Source organism: Hyaena hyaena, unplaced genomic scaffold (genome assembly GCF_003009895.1).
Source record: "Hyaena hyaena isolate Hyena2069 unplaced genomic scaffold, ASM300989v1 scaffold_228, whole genome shotgun sequence".
In the NCBI taxonomy this organism is placed as follows: domain Eukaryota; kingdom Metazoa; phylum Chordata; class Mammalia; order Carnivora; family Hyaenidae; genus Hyaena; species Hyaena hyaena.
In genome coordinates, this window is record NW_024080860.1 from 1,216,969 (window position 1) to 1,237,202 (window position 20,234).

At 60.1% G+C, this 20,234-nt stretch overlaps 3 protein-coding genes and 1 long non-coding RNA gene across 4 annotated transcripts; 2 read left to right on the top strand and 2 right to left on the bottom strand.

Moving 5' to 3' along the window:
- Positions 1–1,430: 1,430 nt before the first annotated feature.
- Positions 1,431–4,917, top strand: POLR2J (RNA polymerase II subunit J). Its single transcript, XM_039243485.1, has 4 exons — positions 1,431–1,556; positions 2,672–2,761; positions 4,012–4,186; positions 4,710–4,917. The coding sequence occupies exons 1-4, from the start codon at positions 1,504–1,506 to the stop codon at positions 4,743–4,745; spliced, it is 354 nt and encodes a 117-aa protein (XP_039099416.1). The 5' UTR covers positions 1,431–1,503; the 3' UTR covers positions 4,746–4,917.
- Positions 4,918–5,189: 272 nt separating this feature from the next.
- Positions 5,190–11,470, bottom strand: LRWD1 (leucine rich repeats and WD repeat domain containing 1). The gene is made up of 15 exons (XM_039243480.1): positions 11,290–11,470; positions 10,543–10,777; positions 10,333–10,449; positions 9,729–9,869; positions 9,385–9,489; positions 8,998–9,120; positions 8,802–8,916; positions 8,496–8,605; positions 8,130–8,337; positions 7,569–7,641; positions 7,344–7,484; positions 6,192–6,283; positions 5,711–5,866; positions 5,519–5,631; positions 5,190–5,436 (listed from the first exon to the last, which is right to left on the bottom strand). Exons 1-15 carry the CDS (start codon positions 11,451–11,453, stop codon positions 5,296–5,298), a joined length of 2,034 nt encoding a protein of 677 aa, XP_039099411.1. The 5' UTR covers positions 11,454–11,470; the 3' UTR covers positions 5,190–5,295.
- Positions 11,471–11,531: 61 nt separating this feature from the next.
- ALKBH4 (alkB homolog 4, lysine demethylase) lies at positions 11,532–17,802 on the top strand. The gene is made up of 3 exons (XM_039243481.1): positions 11,532–11,734; positions 14,037–14,234; positions 16,900–17,802. Exons 1-3 carry the CDS (start codon positions 11,612–11,614, stop codon positions 17,485–17,487), a joined length of 909 nt encoding a protein of 302 aa, XP_039099412.1. The 5' UTR covers positions 11,532–11,611; the 3' UTR covers positions 17,488–17,802.
- On the bottom strand, positions 12,544–20,188 carry LOC120239287. The gene is made up of 4 exons (XR_005530393.1): positions 19,923–20,188; positions 19,570–19,739; positions 13,630–13,786; positions 12,544–13,114 (listed from the first exon to the last, which is right to left on the bottom strand). It is a non-coding gene; the product is annotated as an uncharacterized LOC120239287 (long non-coding RNA).
- Positions 20,189–20,234: the final 46 nt, after the last annotated feature.

Below are 20,234 nucleotides of genomic sequence, written 5' to 3' on the forward strand. Positions count from 1 at the left end.
GCCTGGGGACTCCGGTGGTGCCTTGCAGGTGGCCAAGGACTGGGGCCACCAGGAAAGCCTTATGTATCCCCTGTGCCCCCCCCCCCCACATCCTGGGGGGATTCCCTTCTCCCCACAACTGCCGTCCCCACCACACCCCTGGGTCCAGTGCTCCATCCCCCAAGGCTCCAGAGCCTGACGGGTCGGTCTCCCCTTCCCTTCTTGGCGCACGGGGTGCTGAGCCTGCGCCGCCCTCCCCCCCAGCAGCCCCTTGTTCTCTGGCTACTTCCTTAGGGCTTCACACAAGTCCTCATACCTGTTGAATCTCCTTAGGTTTCAAGAACCTCCTGGTCAGGAAGGATGGACCCCAGGGTCTGCTGTGCCCTAACACAGAATGAAGGGGAAAGAGGTGTGCACATAAGGGGCTGCCACAAGAAGAAGCTAACAGCATACACACTGCCTGGTGGTGTCACCCACTGCCTTGGTGGGGCAGCTGCTGCAGCCCGATGGGGGTTCTAACGAAGTGCCTGGCACTGTCCACACTGCCCATGTACCCCCATGCCTTCAGGTTCTCTCAGGCAGGGAATGAGGTACCGTTTGGGTAAAAATGACAGCCTCTCTCCCTTTCCTCCCACCCAGCCCAGTTAAGTAGCATTCTTGGTCCAAACTTTCCCAGGATGGCCCAGAAGGGTGGGGGTTACAGCCCCAGTGCACTGTCACCCTCATTGCCTTCCATTTCTAGCCAGCTAAGGAGCTCCCCACCTACTTAGCCTGGTGTGGCCTGGCTTGGAGGCTGGTGTTGGCCTCCACTTCCTCACCCCCAGGGTCCCAAGGCTGGAGGAGGAAACAGCCCCTCCCAGGAAGTGGTGTGGAAGCTCTAGGTTTCCTTGGGGGGCTATTCAGCTGCGAAGGCTTCTGTAGCTTATCCGAGCCCCGGGCCCTTGGTTCAGACAGCTCAGGCAGGGCCTTTAAACTAAACTGTAGTAGGGGCGCCTGGGTGGCTGGGTGGGTTAAGCCTCCGACTTCTAAGCTTCCGACTTTGGCTAGGGTCGTGATCTCCAGGCTCCTGAGTTCAAGCCCCACGTGGGGCTCTCTGCTGTCAGCACAGAGCCTGCTTTGAATCCTGCCCCCAACCCCGCCCAAAATAAACAGAAGTATCGAGGGGCATGGGGAGCGGAGGGGGCACATTCCCGCTTAGCCCGGTGAGGCCGTCTCAGTAGGAACAGAGTAGTTCCCAGCACTGCGAACCGGGGCCGAAGCGCCCACGGGAAAACGGGCACAGGGAGCGAACTCCGGGTTTACGCATGCGCAGAACCACCAGCTGTCTTCGGCCCCACTGGCTCTTCTCGTGCCTGCGCTACATCCTCCCCGCCGACAGAGAGCAGCCAGCCCCCTTCTTCACACGGGTTCGGCCCGGCCGGAGTAACCCGGAAGCAGCCGCTAACCCGGAAGAGGTGGTGTTAATAGGATTCCGCCGGCGGTGGTGGCGGCTGCTGCGACTTTGGAGGCGGCTGCAGCGCTAGGATGAACGCCCCTCCCGCCTTCGAATCGTTCTTGCTCTTCGAGGGCGAGAAGAAGTAAGTGGAGCCGGGCCGGCGGGGGGGGGGGGTTTGAGGCGGGCCGGAGGTCGCGTGTCGCGGGCAAAGTCTGGGGCTCCTCCGGCTAGTCCACTGCCGGGAGGACGGAACTGGGCGTCCGCTCCGTCCTGTGTCTGCCAAACTTGAGACTGCCCTGCCAGGCGGTGGTGAGTGACCCCATTCTGCAGAGGAGGAAACTGAGGCTCAGAGGCTAAGTAACTGCCCCGGCCCACAGGAAGTGGGGGTCTGTATCGGAACCCAGAGTACTTGACGCCACAGCGCTTTTCCTCTGGGATCCAGCAGCCTCCTCATTCCTCTTCCTGGCCGCCGCTTTCACCGTCCCGCTGCAGCCAGAGTGATGGCTCTTAGCCCTGGGTGACTCCTTGCCTGCAGCGTGAGGGGAGCATGGTGTTTCGTGGCCCCAGCCTGGGCTTGGCTCCTGGATCCCCCGCTTAAGGTCTCCATACCTTTTGGGCAAGTGACAGTCTGCTGAGGCCCCCTTTCCTCCTCTGGAAAATTGGCTGCTTGCCTCATTCAGTCACAGGATTTTCTCTTAGGGAAGCTTGATGAGGTAATTTACGACAAGTGCTTAGACCAGGTCTCCGTACACAGAAAACCCTTAACATTGGCTTTTCCTTAACAGCCTGGTAGGCAGGGCTTTGTGGTCTAGCCCTTGCCAGCCACTCTCCCTTGGGAGCAGGGGTTGTCAACTGGGGGCCATTTTGTTCCCCAAGGGGCGTTGGCAAAGTCTGCAAACACGTTTGGTTTCATAAAGGGGGTGCTCCTGGCACTAATGAGTAGGGACAGGGGCTACTGGTTGTGTCCTACAGTGTACAAGACAGCCTCCTACAAAAATGAATTATCCACCCTAAGATGCTGGTGGTGCCGTGGTTGAGGAACTCTGCTTTAGAAACAACAGTCCAGAGTCGGTGAGGGTCCCGCAGAATCAGGGCATAGCCACCCGGCTGCTCTGAGTTAGAGGGCTTTCTGGTTGAAGAGATTGAGGAAGGTTTCCAGGAGGAGGTGGCACTTGAGCCAGAGTTGAAGGGCAGGGTTTAGACTTGGGTGAAGGAGGGAGCCCCTGTACCCCATCTGTTGCTCCGGTCTCTCCCCAGGATTACCATTAACAAGGACACCAAGGTGCCCAATGCCTGTTTGTTCACCATCAACAAAGAAGACCACACGCTAGGAAACATCATTAAATCGTAAGTTCCAAGTCAGAGGCTCTTGGGCATTGTTTAAGGGGGCTCTCTGAGGCAAAGTGCAAATTCGAGAAGATTCCTTCAGTTGTCCTGAGCTACAGGAAGATCTGGGTGCCTGCTCTAGCAGCTCACACGTTCCCGTATGTTTCATCCGGAGTGACACGGACCTGTGTCTCTGCACATGACAGTGCGTCTGCGTTGGCTTATGTAGCTGACGGAGGGAAGCGAATGGGCAGACAGGAAAGTAGACCTACTTATGTGCGCCTGCTGAGCGCGGAGCAGCGGCTGCGATTAGCTCCCCCCCAGCCCTGTTTGTGACAGTGACGTCAGTGACACCCGGCACGCAAAGAGAATACGTGCCGGAGGTTGTAACGGACAGAGTGTGGGAGCAAGGCTGCGGTCATCTGGCGCCCCTGGTGCCTGAGAGCTGATGGGGTGGCTGGGTGGCTGTTTACGCCCGGGAACTCCTGGCCTCACGCGGTTGCTGTTCTGGACCCAGGACTTGGTGCGCTGCTGAAAAGCACCATCAGTGAAGCCGGGTCTTTCAGAGGTTTGCAGGTTTAAGGCTGGGGGCAGGAGCCTGCCTGGCTGAGAGGAGGAGGTGGACGTGGCCACCACCTGTCTTCTCTCTGGCCTCCCTGAGCCAAGTAGTGGTGCACCCGGGCCCACCTGGGGCCCTGCCGCTCCCCTGCTGGGTGAGGCACGGCCCCACCTGCGCAGGGCTCCTCCCTCTCGCCGCTGGCGGTGGCGGCAGAGCTGTTCTGGAGAAACCCCTGCGCACCCAGGGCCCAGTGTGTCACGCAGGCTCCGGGTTACTTCCGCTCAGCCTCGCAGCATGGGGCCCCATGTGTGAACAGCAGCTGCCAGCCCGTGTGGCCCGGAGGACCTCCATTCCCCCGCTGCCGCCTTTACTACTCTTACCGGGCTGGGAACCAGGCCTTGTGCCCGGTTCAGTGTTTACTGAACACTGGCTGCTGAGGGAAGGCCCTTGTGACTTCCGAGGGGAGTTTGCTGGAAATCCTGCCAGCTAGCTAGGAGCCCTGTGTAGGTGTTTGGGGGAGGTGCCCCCATGTGGTTTCCCTTGAACTTTTTGGGAAACCAAGCTCAGGGAGGCACCTGGGGTCGGCCTCTGGCTGTGTTTGCTTGTAGGCCTCTACCCAGTGGGGAGGCTCCTCAGTCATGGGCCTGGTAGTGAGTCCCCAGGGTGCTAGGCTCAGTCTCCCTGCGTAACACTGGCTGTCTTTGTGTCCCAGACAGCTGCTGAAGGACCCCCAGGTGCTGTTTGCGGGCTACAAAGTCCCTCACCCCTTGGAGCACAAGATCATCATCCGGGTGCAGACCACCCCAGACTACAGCCCCCAGGAGGCCTTCACCAACGCCATCACAGACCTCATCAGTGAGCTGTCGCTGCTGGAAGAGCGATTCCGGGTGAGTGGGGGTGTTCTGCCCCCATCCGGGACGACCCTGGCTGGTCTTCTGGTTTATTGGGGGCAGATGGTGACAGCAGGGCTGTGATTACAGCCTCAAGCGAGCCCAGACTGAGTGGGTCACTGGGAGGCGGCCTGGAGCCTGCTGTCTGCACTGCACGGGCGGGTGGGACCTTACTAGGTGCTCCAGGCTCTCCTCACGTGCCCTCGCGGCCCCTCCCCCAGGTGTCTGCAGTGCTGACGACTCTGGTTTGTGAGGCCTGGTCCTGCTTCCAGGGTGTTAGTGGGGTGGAGGTCCCCCAGTTAAGGAGGCCAAAAGGGGATAGTCACACCTGTCCCTGCAGAGGGGCTCAAAGTCAACATCCGAGATAGAGCGGGAGAGATCTACAGCTTGTCACATCTCAACGTGTGTGTTCTCTGCACCTCGGGCGGATGGGGTGGGGCCACAGTCAGGAGGGGGGCCAGGGGTGAGTTCCCCGCCTCCGGCCCTTCTGGCTAAGTGCACTGCACCGCTCTCTGCTCAGGTGGCCATCAAAGACAAGCAAGAAGGCATTGAATAGTCGGCTGGAGGAGTCTTGCTCGGCCAGTTCGTACCCTGCACTGGAACCTTCTCCAGGCCCCAAGTAGAAAAGAGCAGCTTCCCCAGCTTTGGTGAGCCGCTCTCCCCCAGAGCTGATGTGTCTGTACACAGAGTCTGTTTTACCTTCCTAATAAAAGTGCGGCAGGAAGAGACCCGGCTGTGGGCTAAAGCAGAGGGGACTTCCCAGCACATGGACTGCGAGGCTCCAGGAGGTAGATGACCCTTTCACGGTTACCTGGGGGCCGTATTTCTGAGGGGAAGACTCTGATTTCTGTCTGAGGAGGTGGCGTGACCACTCGTTCTAGACAAGTGCAAACCTGGGGGGCAGCCAGGGAGGCGGCACTTCCAGGAGCCCCTGCTCCCGGCCTGCTTGCCTCAGACTAGGAATGTCAGACAGGGCCACAGACTGCTCTCCAGCCTTCTCAAATAGTAGAGACTTTAATAAAAATATTCAGTGAAAAAAAGTTCCGTATCGTCAGCTCCCAAGCTGAAGAAGTTAAGTTTGCCCCAGGCAGGAGGCCCTGCTCTGGCTACTGTCTCTTCCAGATGGCCACGATGTTGGAGTCTGTCAGAGCGGTGAGGTAGGTAAAGGTGGGGTTGGCCACCACCGTGTTCACCATGGTCTTGGTCACCATCTGGCCGAGGGCCCAGGGCTGGGGCCACTTAAGGATCTGGGGGGAAGAGAGAGGGGTGCTGGGCTCCTGCTTCCTAGAGGGCAGCCCCGGCGGCGGCAGAGGGGCACGCGCTGCCTACCTGCGTTGGGGCCTGCGGCGTGGTAGGCAGCGGAGGCTGCTGGGTCAGGAGGTGCCTGACGTCGTAGACCCACACGTTGCCCTCCTCGTCTCCGCACAGCACGATGCCCTCATCTGCCAGGACATACACATTGAGCTCAGGTGGGGTGGAGTTCTGGGAGCTGGAGGGCAGGGTGGGGTGGGGGTGGCTCACCGGGACAGGTGCTGAGTGAGAAGTAGGCCAGCTTGGTGGATGACCACTGCAGCCGAGCCAGGACCACCACGGCCAACGTGGACTGCTTGCCCCGGCCCAGCCACGTCTGGCTCCAGCTCCACAGGCAGATGGTGCCCAGGCCATTCCCCTTGGAGGCTGTGGGGGAGAACTGTGGTTGGGGGGCAGGGACCCTCTCCACAGACACTTCCTGTTGCACAGGGGGGCTCGTGCTAAACCCCAGCCCAGGAAGGGGCGCCTGAGTGGCTTAGTTGGTTAAGTGTCTGGCTTTTGATCTCGGCTCAAGTGATGATCTTACAGTTTGCGCCCCACATCAGACTCTGCACCATCAGTGCAGATTCTCTCTCCCAAAATAAATACTGTTTTAAACCAAAAAGCCCAGGGAGAAGTGACCCACAAAGGCCTTACCAGGGCCTGTCTTGCTCTCTGGAGGCCAGGCTGTCCCTGAGCGGGGCTTACTCACCCACGACATCCTCGTTCACAAATGCCAGCCCGTCCACTCTCCGCGCTGGTGCATCCGAGCCCTCAGAGAAGACAAACTCCACCTCGCACACCCTGCGGGGCAGCAGAAGACAGTCAGCTACCCCTGCACAGACAGGAGAGGGGGGCCAGGCACCTCCTCTGGGCCTGCCCTCTGCCTCAACTAGGACAAGTGACCAGAAAGATCTGTTCCAAGCCCTGGAGGGGTTTGGCTTGGCCTGGGAAGGGGAGCCAGCCCCTCTGGGCATGCAGCCACAAGTGGCAGGAACTCAGGAGCGCTGGTTCTCCCAGGACGGGGTGGAGGCATGGGCAGAAGGGTCTGGAGAGGCAGGGGTGGGGCAGGCAGTCAGTGTGGCCAGGCCCCAGTGTGGGCTCAGACCGCACGCAGACATGGGTGGGCAGAGGGTAGGAGGCAGGCCCGGGGCTGAACTCCAGGTGTGGCACAGGGCCACCACAGGCACTGGGCTGGACACCTGCCCCAGCCTGTGCTGAGGCTTCTGGTATTTGCCTCGAGGTAGCAGCTGCCTTAACTCCGGTCACCCACCCCTAAAGTTCTTCCCAAGCCATTCACTGCATTTAGGACAAAAATCACAATCTTACCGGGGCTGACAGCTGGAGTCCCCAGCCCACAGAATCTCGCCACCTCCTGTGCCCTTTCCTCCAGCTTTCCAAGCTGGGCCAGACCTCCCAGGTCAGCCAGCTGTCCCTGCCCTGTGCTCTCACTGCTGCTTCTGTGCGAGCCCCTCCCTGTCTGCCTCCTTGCAGGCTCATGTGGGGACCCTATCTGCCACTGGTCACTTCCTCATGAATGCCTTAGTCTTCCTCTGTACCTGACCTTACACCTTGGCATTCAACGGGGCCATCTTTTTTAATGCCTGTCTCCACCACAAGGCTGAGGGCCCCACAAGGGCAGGGATGCCCTCAGAGGTGAGGTGATAAAACAGCTCAGTGACCCGCCCTGGTCCCACCACTGAACATTGGGGAAGGAATGGCAGAAGGTGGGGACAGACAGTCCAGCTTTGGGAAGAGGCCCCTGAAAACTGCTTCTGGCTGCCCAGGACAGAGAATGGCTTGGGCACCACCACTGGCAGACATGCTTGGGGTCAGACATCAAGGCCTCGCTGGCCGACCTTACCTCCTCTTCTGAGGCTGGTCCAGCCGTATGTCCCAGCAGCAGCAGCCGCCCTCGCAGCCGGCCAGCAGGTAGGCATCCGGGCAGGACGCCACAGGGCAGAGGCGCAAGGGGATGGAGGTGGTATCAAGAGTGAGCAGCTGGCTGCGGGCAGGGGAGGGGAGTGTGAGGCCACCGCCCCTTGGCAGCTGCCCGCCCCTCCCCCACCCCGCCCCCCAGGATCATCACCTGGCCTGGAACTCATAATCATGGTTAGGCACCCCGATGTCCCAGAGGATGATCCGCTTGTCATAGGAGGCCGCTGAACAGGGATGGGAAGGGAAGAGGTGGCTCTGAAGACGCCCTGCCCCCTCCTGCAGGCTCCATTCCAGGCAGAGGCTGCGGTCACGAGGCCAGCCCAAGGCAGGCCAGGACACCGCTGGGAGACCAGGACTCGAGGGCCTATGATCCCTAAGTGGCCCTAACCTAACATGGCCCCAGCAGGCAGTCATCTTAGCAGGCCTCTGCTCACAGATCACCCATGTCAGGCTTAATGACGCTTGGGGGACAGGGCTACCCCCCAACTCCGGGCACAGAGCGGCCCAGGCTGTCGGAAAGCTTCAAGGCCATGGGGCACCTTGTGGGGGAAGCCAGGATCTGAAGCCCCATCAGGCGTCCACAAAGCCACGCTGCTGCTACCACAGCCAGAGCGGACCGTGGCGGCCGCGGGAGCTCCCTACCATCCCAGGGAGGGTGCACTGAGGCGTCAGGGTGCTGGGAACACCTCGGAGGTGTGGGAGAGGGTCTTACTGAAGAGCTGGGTCTCGTGGGTGGGGCTGAAGCAGAGGGTAGCGATGGCCTTCTTGTGGGCCCGGATGACCCCGCAGCAGAAGCCGGCACGCACATGCAGCAGCCGGACCAGGCCCCGTAGGCCTGCAGCCGCCAGCACACTCCAGCGCTTCTTGTGGCCCGCCTGCGTGACCACTGTCAGGGCCGTCCAGGCCACTGAGAAGAACTCCTGTGGGAAGTGGGGAGTGGGGGGTGCCATCACTAAGGAGCAGGGTGCACGAGCCTGTAAGGTGGCCTGTGGCCCAGCAGGGCAGGGTCACCTAGCGAGCAGGTGGCTGAGCCTGGCACTCTGCCGGCGGCCCCGCGCGATCCGGACCCCGCACTCACCTCACCGGGCGCCTTGTACTTGTGCAGCACGATGCCCGTCTGGCAGTCTATCACACACACGGCCTCCCCACCACACGTGGCCACGGTCTGCGAGGTGGCCCCTGCCTGCCCTGTTTTGAGGGGTCAGCCTAAGTAAAAATGCTTTCTGTGAAGGTTGCCCCGGCAGTTCCTTCTTCCTGGCCTCGATGACACTTCATAAGCTGTCTCAGGTCCCCCATCCACCAAGGCGGCCCCCTGACTAGGAAGCTCGTTCCTGCTTGTTCCCCGTGGCTGTCGCCCTGGCCCTGCCTGCCCGCAAGGATGTACCCTCCTCCCAGGCCGGCTCGAAGGCGCAGGCCCAGAGCTGGGTCTCCAGGTCCCGCGGGCTGTTGTTCTTGCTGTGGCACTGCAGGAAGTGCAGGGGCTCCAGGTCCGGGCTGGGCTGTGGGGGCAGAGGTGGGGTTCACAGCCGCCCCAGCCCCCACTCCCTGCCAGCTGCTTCCTGCCCCCCTTGCCAGCTTACCCGGCTGCCATCAGCACCCACGGGGAGGCCCTCCGCGTGGGCCAGTGGGGAGGTGCACACCCGCTTGGTGGGAGACAGGCTGAGTGAGATGTCACCCGACCGTTTCAAGGCCCTCGGCCTGGCCTGCGGAGGGGGTCGAGGCTGGGCTAAGAGCGCCTGGAGACCACGGGCCTGTCTGCCCAGGGCTTCCTTCCTCTGCGTCGCCCTCTCATGGGCGTGGAAAGCCAGGGTTGGCCGGAGGTCTGCTCCAACTAGCTCAGGCATCAGAGGCCATCTCCTGGGCTCATTTCCAGGGCCCCTCCCCTCCCCTCCTCTATAGTCTCCCATGGTTGGGAAAGGCCAAGACAGGCCTTTAGAGCCTTGAGAGCTGCGTGGTACCACACCTACCCTGGGCTCCTGGGCGGCTGCGGCTTTTGAAGGCCTCTTCGGGATGCCTGTCTCATGCACCTGGGTTCCACCAGAGGCCACTAGCGCCTCAGAAATCATCCGCACCTATGTGGGGCCGGGGCATCAGGAAACTGGGTTCATGCAGTCCTAGGGGGCTCCACCCCCAGCCCCTCCCCAATGCCGGGACAAAGGGAGCCTGTACTTCCCATGCTACCACTAAGTCAGCCTTCCCTGACCCGCCCCACACCCCCACCATGGCCAAAGGCTTCCAGGGCAGCCAAAGGCATGGGAGCCACAGAGGAGCTGGGAGAACCGACTCCCAGCACAGCAGGGTGAGGTCATACCCGCCACTGGGTGAACTCGCTGAGCGACTCAGGCCCATAGTGGATGTTCCTGACTGCTGACTTCACGAAGTCAGCCTGGGCCTTCTCTGCTTCCTCCTCTGGGCTCCGCGCGGCCATGAACTTCTCCCAGTGAGCGGTGACCTGGCACAAGAGGGACCAGAATCAAGCCCAGCCCACCCCAGATCTCCTGGACCCTGTGTGGCACCTCTGCCTCCAATCTTCTGGCCCCAGTTGTCCCTAGCTCACCGCCTCCTGGGAGCCCCCCTGAACCACGGCCTTCTTAGCTGCAGCGTATGCAGTCCTTAAACAACCCCACGTGAGAAACAGCCCTGAGGAAGAGGAGCTGTCCCTGGGTAAGGTTACCCCAAAAGTGTCTCACGCCCCTGGCCAGGCCCTGCCTGCACACCTGGAGACCCCGACCTTTCAGGACAACAGACCAAGCCCCACAGCCAGGCTCAGCCACACGTCAGAGTAGGAGATAAGGGCCACTCAGTATCAGGGCAGAGCACCCCTGTAACCCTCGCTCAGGCTCCCCCCAGAGCTGCTCATTCCTCAGGGACCCCGCGTGCTTCCAAACACCAGAGAAGCCTGCCAGCCCCCTTACCCTGCTGGTCAGCTCCCGGTTCAGGTTCTCCACCTGAGAGGAAGCAGAGGAAGCATCCTTGCCATTGACCTTACGGAGCTTGGGCAGAAGAAAGGAGACTTTCAGGTTGTCACTGACCTGGGGGACGAGGGAGAGTGGCTCAGTGTCAACCTGTGGGTCAGCCCAAGCCTGCTGGCCCTGGGTCCGGGGCAGGTGGGGACCCCTACTTACGGTCAGAAAGGGGTTGCCCTCCAGGCTCAGCTCCTCGAGCTGCGGGAACTGGCACAAGGCGGTGACGTCGCCCAGCTGGTTGTTGGCGCAGCGGAGGACGCGCAGGTGGGACAGGCCCAGGTTGGCGGGCAGCGTCTCCAGCTGGTTGTTGGAGAGGTCCAGCTCTTGCAGCTGCGTCAGGCGGCTCAGGAGCTTGGGGTCCAAGTGCTCCGAGAGCAGCTTCAGCCCTGACAAGCTGGGTGGGGGCAGACAGCGAGGGCTCAGGGGGGCAGGGCTCCCACCTTCCCACCCCGGGCAGTCCAGGGTGCCTCCGAAGACTTTTTTACTAGAGGATCGCCTGCGTGCACAGCTTTTCCTTCTTAAAATCTTGTAACCACTTTACAACTGGGTACAGCTGGTGCCGCTAGAACGCTTTCCCTCTAGGGGAGCTCCTCTGTGCAGCCCTGTGCCTCGGGAATTAGCTCCACAGGTTGCTCAACACCCTTCCCGCAGGACTGTCTCCCCTGCAGCTCAGGCTCCCTTCGGGGAAGAGGCCACTAAAGGCCCAGCCGGCCCCTCTCCTAACAGCAGCCCGGCGTTTGGCCCGAGTGCTCAGACTCCGCCTTACCGACAAGGCGATAACGGGGCCAGGGAGGGAGTGGGCATGGGACCCAGACTTTCTTCACGCCCAGCAGGCGACGCAAGCCTGGCTGGCTCCCTTGTGGCCCCGGCCCGGCGCATCCCTGTCGTCCCCGGCCCGTCTCTTACTCCAGGCTCCGGATTTTCCCCAGCCGGTCGCTCTTGGGGCGTCCCCGCTGCATGAGCAGCCGCGCCGAAAGGGGGCCCATGGCGAGGAGACGCGACCCCCGCTGGCCGGTCGGCGGCACCGGCGTCCTGCCGAGTCCGTGCCTCCTGGAGAGCGATGCTAACATCCGCGGCCGGCGGAGCTGTGGAGGCGGCGCCGCGCGAGCCAGTCGCTGGCGACGACCGGAAGGAAGCGGCCCAGCGAACCTCGTGCCTCGCGGGCTGACTACGACTCCCAGCGGCCCCCGCGGCCTCGCGCCTGCGCTCTGGCCGCCAGGACGCGGCAATGGCGGCTGCGGCGGTGGCGGCCCCCGAAGTCCTCCGGGAATGCGGCTGCAAGGGCATCCGGACCTGTCTGATCTGCGAGCGGCAGCGCGGAGGTGACCCGCCCTGGCAGCACCCCCCGCAGGTGAGAGTTGGGAGAGGGACCGTGCCATAACTCCCTTCTTCAGATGGGGAAACTGAGGCCCAAACTGGCTACGAAGACGGGCCCCGGATCACCCCGTGTCCCGGGCTCTCGCCGTGGGGGCGTTGCAGGGTGAGATGAGCGCTTTGAGAGGGGTTTGGATTGGGGAGGGGGCTGGAGTGGATGCCACCTGACCGCAACTCCCCTCAGCCCTGGGGGTGGGGGTAGTATGACAGCGGACTTCCAGGTAGCCCCTGTGCCTGGGGCCAGGAGCGTCACGGAGTGGGGAGACGACCCGAAAAGAGGAAAGGACGTCTAACACCAAGCAGAGCAAAGTGTCGTAGAAACCAGTGAGCAGAAGTGGGCAAGGAGGAAATTAATTCCAGTTAATTCATGAAAAGGGACTTAGAACCTTTGAAGTGGGCGAGGGCATGCCCGCTGGGGGAGCTGCTTAGTTAGATAAAGGCCTGGGGTAGGTGCGTGTGCTTGGAAGGAGGGTGATGCTTGAGGGGAGGGGTCGGTGGGGTCTGATCACAGAGGGTTCGGTGTGTGGCCGCTGCGTAGGCTGGACTTGTCCTGAGGGCCATGGAGAGCTGCTGAGGGTTTTAAAGTAAGTTAACACGTGAGTTTTAGAAAGATCCTGGGAGGGGGAGGGGCGGATGGGAAAGTATGGAGTCTGGGAAGCCAATGAAGAAACTGTCACAGTGCCCCTGGTATAAGCTTGCAAGGGTCTGTGGGAAACAGTACGGTGATTCCTCAGTAAATTAGGAGTAGAATTACTGTGTGGTCCAGCAATTCTGGGTATACATGGCAAAAGAATTGAAAGCAGACACTTGAAGAGATATTTGTACACCCACATTCACAGCAGCCTTATTCCTAGTCGCTAAAAAGTGAAAGTGATGTAAGCATCTATCCACGGTTGAGTGGATAAACAAAATGTGGCAGATATGTAAGCTGGAAAATTATGCGCCTTAAAAGGGAAGGACGTTCTAACACCTGCTACAACATGAATGAATCCTGAGGTCATTATACTGAGTGAACTGTCAGTCACAAAAGGATAAATATTGGAGGATTCCACTTATATGAGGTCAGGAGAGGAGTCAGATCCTTAGAGTCAGAAAATAGAAAGATGGGTGCCTGGGGCTGGGGGGAAAGAAGGAGTTGTGGTTTAATGGGTATAGAGTTTTCATTTTGCGAGATGAAAAAGCACTGGAGGTGGGTGCACAATGTGAAGGTATGGTGACGAAGGTAGGTACACACACACACATACACACACCTTACCACCATTAAAGCTTGAAAAGTGCCAAAAGTCTGAGCTTTGCCTGTGACCGTGGGTGTGGAGACAGGGCCCTGTGGTGGTAAAGCACTTGCTCAACTTGATGGCTGTGGGAGGAGCAGAAGGTCCAGGATGACTCCCTAATTGTAACATATCCCGTGTGAAGTGCCAGAAGACAGAGGACACGGTGGCTCACAGATGGGGGTGGCTCACAGATGGGGCGGGTAGCAGTGGCCATGAAATGTAAAAGGGGAGGGAGCAGAATTAACTGCGCAGGGAAGACCTCAGGCTGCCACACCGCCGCCATGACAAAGTCATGGCCAACCCAGCTGGGAGCTCCGGAGCAGACTGACTGGTAGAGGAGTCCCATGTGGGGTATGAAAAGCCAGACCTGCACTGGGTCATTGACTGGAGGCTGCCTGGGACCAGGATGGCTTGTGACCGAAACCTGGGGCAGATTCTAAAGGCACTGCAGCAGGAGATGGTCAGCTGGGCACTCCTCCAGGATGACTGGCAAGTTCTCTCTTTTGAAGGGACATTTGGGCAGTGCCTGTGCAGCCACAGAGGAGGGCAGGGCCCAGAGTCCCCCCCACCTCTCCCTCTAGCTGCCCAGCGTACTCACCGTCTGGACAGCCCCAGGGTCTTTTTGTTTAGAGGCTGGGGATGGCAGGTGACACCCCATTGTGTCTGGACGCTGGAACAGTGTGAACTCGCAGGCAGCTTCGGGCTGGGCAGCCTTCGTCTGGTTCCTTAACTTTGTTCGTCCTGGGTCACCCCACCTTTGAAACAGAGAACAGAAAATGGTTCCGTCGATCCTCTTCCCACCTGCAGCCGAAGAAAGTGAGAAAGGAAAGGGCCCCAGGGAGGCCTCCCACCCCCTAGGCCCGACTCCACCTGCTTTCCAAAGTGGCCCCAGGGGAGGGAGAAGCTCTGGGCAGGGGCTGCTCCCAAGTGGGGCCTCCAGAAGGCGCACACGTGGTGTGACAAAGGGCTTCAGTGGCTCCGGGTCCCTCATCTTTTCTTTTGCAGAAAACGCACCGCTTCATTTACTACTCTGACACTGGCTGGGCCGTGGGGGCTGAGGAGTCTGACTTCGAGGGCTGGGCCTTCCCCTTCCCTGGGGTGACGCTGATAGAGGACTTCGTGACCCGGGAGGAAGAGGCCGAGATGGTACAGCTGATGGACCGGGAGCCTTGGAAGCTCTCCCAGTCTGGGCGGAGGAAGCAGGTAGGGCCAGGCCGGCTGCTCAGAGAGGAGTCACCCTGCTGGGCCCCTGCAGACTCCTTGCCCTGCACCTTGCTCACCTCCCTCCCAGCGCCTCTCTCTGCAGCCACAGCCCATGACACGCCCTCACCAGAGCCGCTAGGGGGCGAGCGCCCCTGACCTTGGGGCTTGGGCAGCTGGGGAGCCGTGTGTGGGCGTGCTGCTGCTGGGAGGGGCAGAGCCCGGCCTGCTAGGCTTCCTCAGACACACCAGACTTGGGGAGGCGGGGCTGTAAGGCAGCCGGTGCTCAGCTCAGAGTTTCTGGAAAGCCTTCCCACTGAAGTCCTCTTCCCATCTGTTAAGAGATACTTGAGCCTCTGAGTCCTGGACCTCCCCTTTGTCAAGGATGACAGCCTCTCTTTTCTGCAGGCTTGTCGGCCAGGACCTGCGAGCCAGCCATCGGCCGCCTTCTCTTTCCTTCCCCCTTCCTGTGGTCTTTTCCTTCCCCACTTCAGTGCCTTGGCCAGTAATGACACCACTTCCTCTGCTGCTCCCGTGTCCTTTCGCCCTTCGGTGTCTTCCTCCTTCTGCTAAACCACAGCCCTGGTCAAGTCCGGCTCCTCTCGCTGGGGGGTCTCCTGGCTCTGGCTCTCCAGCCCTGAGCTGGGCCACCTGTTCCAGAGGTCATGCCGGTCTCCCCCAAGGTGGCCCCTTCACTCTCCTTCCCCCCTGCTGGCTCTCCGCCGAGCACCCTCCACCCTCTGACTCAAGGAGCTGATGAGGATTGCTCCCCTCTCTTCCTCACATTAGTTTTGCCTCAACTGGATCTTTTCTACCAGGCTGCCAGTAAGCTCCATCTCTCGCCTCTGCAGCCGATTGCTCAGAAGAGTTGTTTATTCGGTCTTCAGTTCCTCCCCTCCTGTTCCCACTCACTGTACTCAGCGCTTCCATCCTGGCCTCTGTGGCCAGTTTTCAGGCTCAGTCCTTGGGCTTCTTCCCTCCCGGACACCCCACCTTGCTGCGCTCCATGAGTCACGGCTCTGACACCGAGCGTGTATTGGCGACTCCCACATTCATGTCTCTGGCTGGCTTCTCATATTTCTCAGGCCTGAACTGAGCTTTGGGTCTTGATCCACCCCCTCTCTGCACCCCTGCAGTGTCCCCGGCAAATTCTAGCTTCCATCTGCTCAGGCCAGCAGCCATGGAGCTTTCCAGATTCCTCTCTGTGTTTCATTGGTAATCCCTGTCAGCTTTCTTCCTTCAAATGGGATCTGAGAACACAGCACCCCCATCACTGCCCCCATCTTAGGTCCCAGTCCCCAGTTCTGTTGCTGGGATTCCCACAGGAGCTTCCTGTGGCCCTCACCCCTCTTTGTCACTTTCCACTGGAGAGGAAGGTGACGTCATTGATGCCCCCTCAGATGGCTCACTGCTCTGCTCCAAGCCCGCCAGGCCTTCCATCCCAGCCCTGGCTTTCCCTGCTGCTTGTTGCTTCTGAGATGCCCCATCAGCAAGCCCTCCTTTCTAGCCTGCCACCGCCTGGGGGTGCCCAGCCACCCTGAGACATGCCAAAGCCGGAAGGAGAAGGAAGGAGAAAGCCATTTCCATCAGACAGCGCCACCCTCCACTAGAGGGGACCCCCGGGGGCAGGAGGCAGTGGATAAATGCTCATCCCTTGGGCCACAAGTCTGAGGTGTCTTCTAAAAGGCTCCTGTCTAACAATCATTGGTTTTGTGTTTTTTTAGATGAATACACACACTGTAAAATCTGCCCATTTGACGTGTACAAACAATTTGTTTTCGTATATTCATGATGTTGCACAGCTGTCTCCACTGCCTTACTTCCGGAATGTGCCCATCACCCCAAAGGAAACCTGCACCCACTGGCAGTCGCTCCCCCTTCCCCTGTCCCCTGGCAACTACTAATCTACTTTCTGTCTCTCTGGATTTGCCTGTTCTGGACATTTCACGCAAATGGGATTATATCACATGTGGCCCTTTGTGTCAGCTTCCCTTACTGACCACAGCGTTGTCAGCCTGTGGCGGAGCTCCGCTGTGTCTGCGGCCGGATAGTATTGCGTGGTGTGGATCTGCCAGCATCACTTCATCCGTTTGTCCGATCGTGGACCCTGGGTTGTTTCTGCTTTCTGGCCACTGTGCCCTAGTGCTGCCGTGAACACCCACGTGGCAAGCGTCTGCACGGCTGTGTTCTCGGGGCTGGGCATGTGGCTGGAAGGCTGACAGCTGGGCCACACGCTAACTTCTCGCTTGTGGTTCTGACCCCCAGCTTTGATCAGCGTGATGAGGCATCCTTGGGCTGGGCCCCCCGCCCTCGCTGCTCCTTCTTCTCACGTGCTGACTCCTGGGCCTCACGTTCTGGAACACACTGCTGCATATGGGCCTTCTGTCTCCAACTCTGCTTTGGGGGGCGCATGGTCTCACACATCCCCCCGGCATATCATGTCCCCTTTCCCGGCTTTATTTACTCCCTTAGCGTTTACCAGCGTGTGAGTGTTGGCTGTTTATTGTCGTTGCTGCCGGCGCCTCCCGCTGGAGAGCCGGATCCTGGTCCACGGAGTCAGGAGATTTTGCTCGTCTTGGTCACCACGATCGGCTTCTTCAGCCCTGGTCTGCAATAGCCATTCCTGTGAACTCAGACGCTTCTCCGCTTTTTTGTCCTCCCCCTTCAGGACTACGGCCCCAAAGTCAACTTCAGGAAACAGAAGCTCAAGACTGCTGGCTTCAGAGGCCTCCCCAGTTTCAGCCGGGAGGTGGTGCGGAAGATGGGCCTGTACCCCATTCTGGAGGACTTCCGGCCTGTGGAGCAGTGTAACCTGGACTACTGCCCTGAGCGGGGCTCAGCCATCGACCCCCACCTGGACGACGCCTGGCTGTGGGGGGAGCGGCTGGTGAGCCTCAACCTCCTGTCCCCGACCGTGCTGTCCATGTCCCGGGAGGCGCCCGGCAGCCTACTGCTCTGTCTGGCCCCGTCCGGCTTCCCAGAGGCCTTGGTGGAGGGTGTGATGGCCCCCAGCAGGTCCGTCCTATGCCAGGAGGTGGAGGTGGCCGTCCCCTTGCCCCGCCGCTCTCTGCTCGTGCTCACGGGCGCCGCGCGGCACCAGTGGAAACACGCCATCCACCGCAGACATGTCGAGGCCCGCCGCGTGTGTGCCACCTTCAGGGAGCTGTCAGCCGAGTTCCGTCCCGGCGGGAGGCAGCAAGAACTGGGGCAGGAACTCCTGCAGATCTCTCTCTCCTTTCAAGGGAGACCTATGTGAGCCATGTCCCCAGGGCTGGGAGCTGGCGCTGGGCCTGGCGGGGGCGCTGGCTCCAGGGTTGGCTGCCTGCCAGGATGGAGGGGCGGGAAGCCCAGCACAAGGGGCTTTCTCCCCAGCTTCTTAGCTTTTCAGAGAAGACTGCTCAGCACCCTGACATCACAGCAGTGGGGAAGCCCTGCCCGGGGGCTGGTGTGATGGGAATGTGCCTGTGATGGGTCAGTCCTGTTTGACCTGCACTGCGGCCACCTGTGTGGCTTGTCACAGTCTGAGGGAAGTGGGGTCATTTGAGCTTAAACATGTTGGTACCACCTGAAACTGTTTTCTTCTTTATCCCTCTCTCTTAATGAAGTTCCCTGACAGCCCATTCTCCACTCCTTTCATTGGGGAAGCAAGTTGACGAAGAGAATTGACAGGACATCTGAAGTTATCATGTCCCACTTCAGAGCTGGTGACGGCCTCTAAGCCAGGCTCGGCCAGGGTTGTGCTTGACCCCAGGGAGGTGGGGGATGCAATGAGGACAGAGAGGTCTCCGGAAAGTCTGGTCCCACCTCCCCACCCCATGCTGTTAAAAAGTAGGGGAAGGCACAGTGTAGTTCACTTCCTGACAGTGGGGTTTTGTGGGGTGCTCACGTTGGATGCCCGGCCAGCCCTCTTCTGCTGCTTATGAGACAAAATACAGTCGTCAGCCACGTGCTTGGTGCCAGACTTTGGGACTAGGGCCCTATCACAGCCCAGAAAAGTTCATAGTCGGCACTAGTCCTCAATCATTCTGGAACTTTCTATGAGCTGTCAGCTGGGGGAGTCACTGGCCACTATGCACTGTCTGTGAAGTGACAATGGTCTGGAGACCCACGGAGATGCTGCTGAGTTTCTAGTGACTGAATGAGCCTGGCTGCAGGGCGGGGGGCTCCCTGAGCTCACTTGGAGTAGGGGGGTAGAGGACGGCTTCTTCCCAAGGCCATGACCCTCCCAGACCCCAAATGGGCATTTAGATAGTGGGCTGCAGGCTGAGTGGTCTACTCCACGGGGGCTGTGGGGCCTTCGCCCTGACAGGCTGGGCCTCGGAACACCCTGTGCGTGGAGCCTGCAAGGTGCTCTGCCAGTGAAGGGCTCCACGGGAGATGTATGCCTGGGACACTGCACGCCCAGGCCTGCCGGGGAGGGGCCCGTTAGGGCCGGGAGAGCCCGTTTCCCCTAGCATCACTCAGTGCTTACCGGACCTGACGGTGGGCCCTTCCGACAGCCCTATAGAGCACACCTGAGATTGCATCCCGTGCACTGGTCCGCACAGTCCACGGAGCCCACCTCAGGACATGCTGCATCAGGTCACGTTCAAATCGGTGACCCTGTGTTGGGTTTGTTCTCGAAACTGCACCATGAAGACCATCCGGTTCAGTGTATCCACCTAAGCATCCATTCCTTGTGTCCCCAGCCAGGATGGGGCTGGGAGAAGGCCAGGTTGGCATGGTTCAGCCACTGCCTGAGGGGTGCTAACCCTGCGTTTTGGGTGTCCGTTTCTGCATCCAGTGCGCTCTCAAGCACCACTCGTGTGTTGCGCAGACGCTTGTGTCTGCTGTAATGCTCTCACAGTGTCCGGCTACGAGAAGGGATGGGCCATACGGGAAGACACTCCTGTGGAAGCATCCACTCTGAGGGCGGCTTCCTGCACTCCCTTCCAGAGTTAAGTCAGGGAGAGCTCAGCTGATATGCCTCAGCCCGGCTTGTTTGGAAACATGTTAAAGAAGCTCAGGGCCATTTATTTGTTTGGACCTGGGGGCTGGGAGACCCAGGCTGGTCCTGATGGGCAGGAGGACGCTGAGCTCAGTCCAGGAAGCATCCTCTGGCTTATCCCTGTTGAGATTTATGTAGGGCCGCTCTGTACCGTGTCCTCAGGGACCATGGGGGCACTGCAGACATCAGGGGCTGGAAAGAGGGTTCAGCAGGTTCTATATGGGTCTAACAAGGAATCCCAGCTCAGTCCTGTGCCACTCACCCCACGGAGCCCCTAACCCGGGCTCTGTGGACCCTACCTTTCCACCTACTGGGGGCATGGAGTCAAGACTGTGGGTTGGCTGCACTCACTGGGAAATGGTCCATGGAGTGGGCTCACTGGACACAGGCTTTAGATCCGGGGGCCTCGAAGTCCTCCTGGGTTGCAGGGGCAGGGCCCCCCTGCACTGGCAGGACCTGTCCATACAGCAGCGTTGGCTGCTTTGCACACCTGTTTACTAGGAGCCTCTAGGTTCAAGTGCCTGCAAGTTAAATAAAATAAACGACATCCTTCCCTAGGTGGGGCCTTTGGTGGCTCACAGTTACAAAACAGAATGGGAGCGTCCTCATGAGTGTCACTGGGCTATGGGGGGGGGGGGGGGGGGGGAAGGACCCCTGCTGCCTGGCTGGCTGGACCCTGCTCCTGACCCCAGAGCCACAGGTACCTGGGATGGAGAAGGTGCCATGGGACCACAGCTTCAGCGGCTCCGTTTTCATCTGGGGGATCTTTGAGCCAATCCTGTTCGGATGAGTCCTGACAGCACTCAGCCCTGGGGGCTGTCGCCTTGCTGTGTTTCTGGAAAGGGAGGGCCCCGCTGGGGAAGGGAAGCAGCAGGCAGAGATGCCCCGTTCTCCAGGGGCCCCATCTGGAGGGAGCCTCGCAAACCTCCCTGTGTCCAGGCATCCCACTTGCCCATTCCAGAACAGTCCACCATTCTCACCTTGGGAGACACGTGGCTGGTGACCAGCACTTAGGA

Bases quoted from the DNA above. Each gene is read 5' to 3' on its own strand.
- POLR2J (XM_039243485.1), top strand. From the start codon at position 1,504: ATGAACGCCCCTCCCGCCTTCGAATCGTTCTTGCTCTTCGAGGGCGAG. The intron at 2,762-4,011 runs GTAAGTTCCAAG...TTTGTGTCCCAG, and splicing joins CTAGGAAACATCATTAAATC to ACAGCTGCTGAAGGACCCCC. The intron at 4,187-4,709 runs GTGAGTGGGGGT...CTCTCTGCTCAG, and splicing joins TGCTGGAAGAGCGATTCCGG to GTGGCCATCAAAGACAAGCA.
- LRWD1 (XM_039243480.1), bottom strand. From the start codon at position 11,453: ATGTTAGCATCGCTCTCCAGGAGGCACGGACTCGGCAGGACGCCGGTG. The intron at 10,450-10,542 runs GTAAGTAGGGGT...CTCGTCCCCCAG, and splicing joins AGGGCAACCCCTTTCTGACC to GTCAGTGACAACCTGAAAGT. The intron at 5,437-5,518 runs GTAGGCAGCGCG...TCTTCCCCCCAG, and splicing joins CGCCGCAGGCCCCAACGCAG to ATCCTTAAGTGGCCCCAGCC.
- ALKBH4 (XM_039243481.1), top strand. From the start codon at position 11,612: ATGGCGGCTGCGGCGGTGGCGGCCCCCGAAGTCCTCCGGGAATGCGGC. The intron at 11,735-14,036 runs GTGAGAGTTGGG...TTTCTTTTGCAG, and splicing joins CCTGGCAGCACCCCCCGCAG to AAAACGCACCGCTTCATTTA. The intron at 14,235-16,899 runs GTAGGGCCAGGC...CTCCCCCTTCAG, and splicing joins AGTCTGGGCGGAGGAAGCAG to GACTACGGCCCCAAAGTCAA.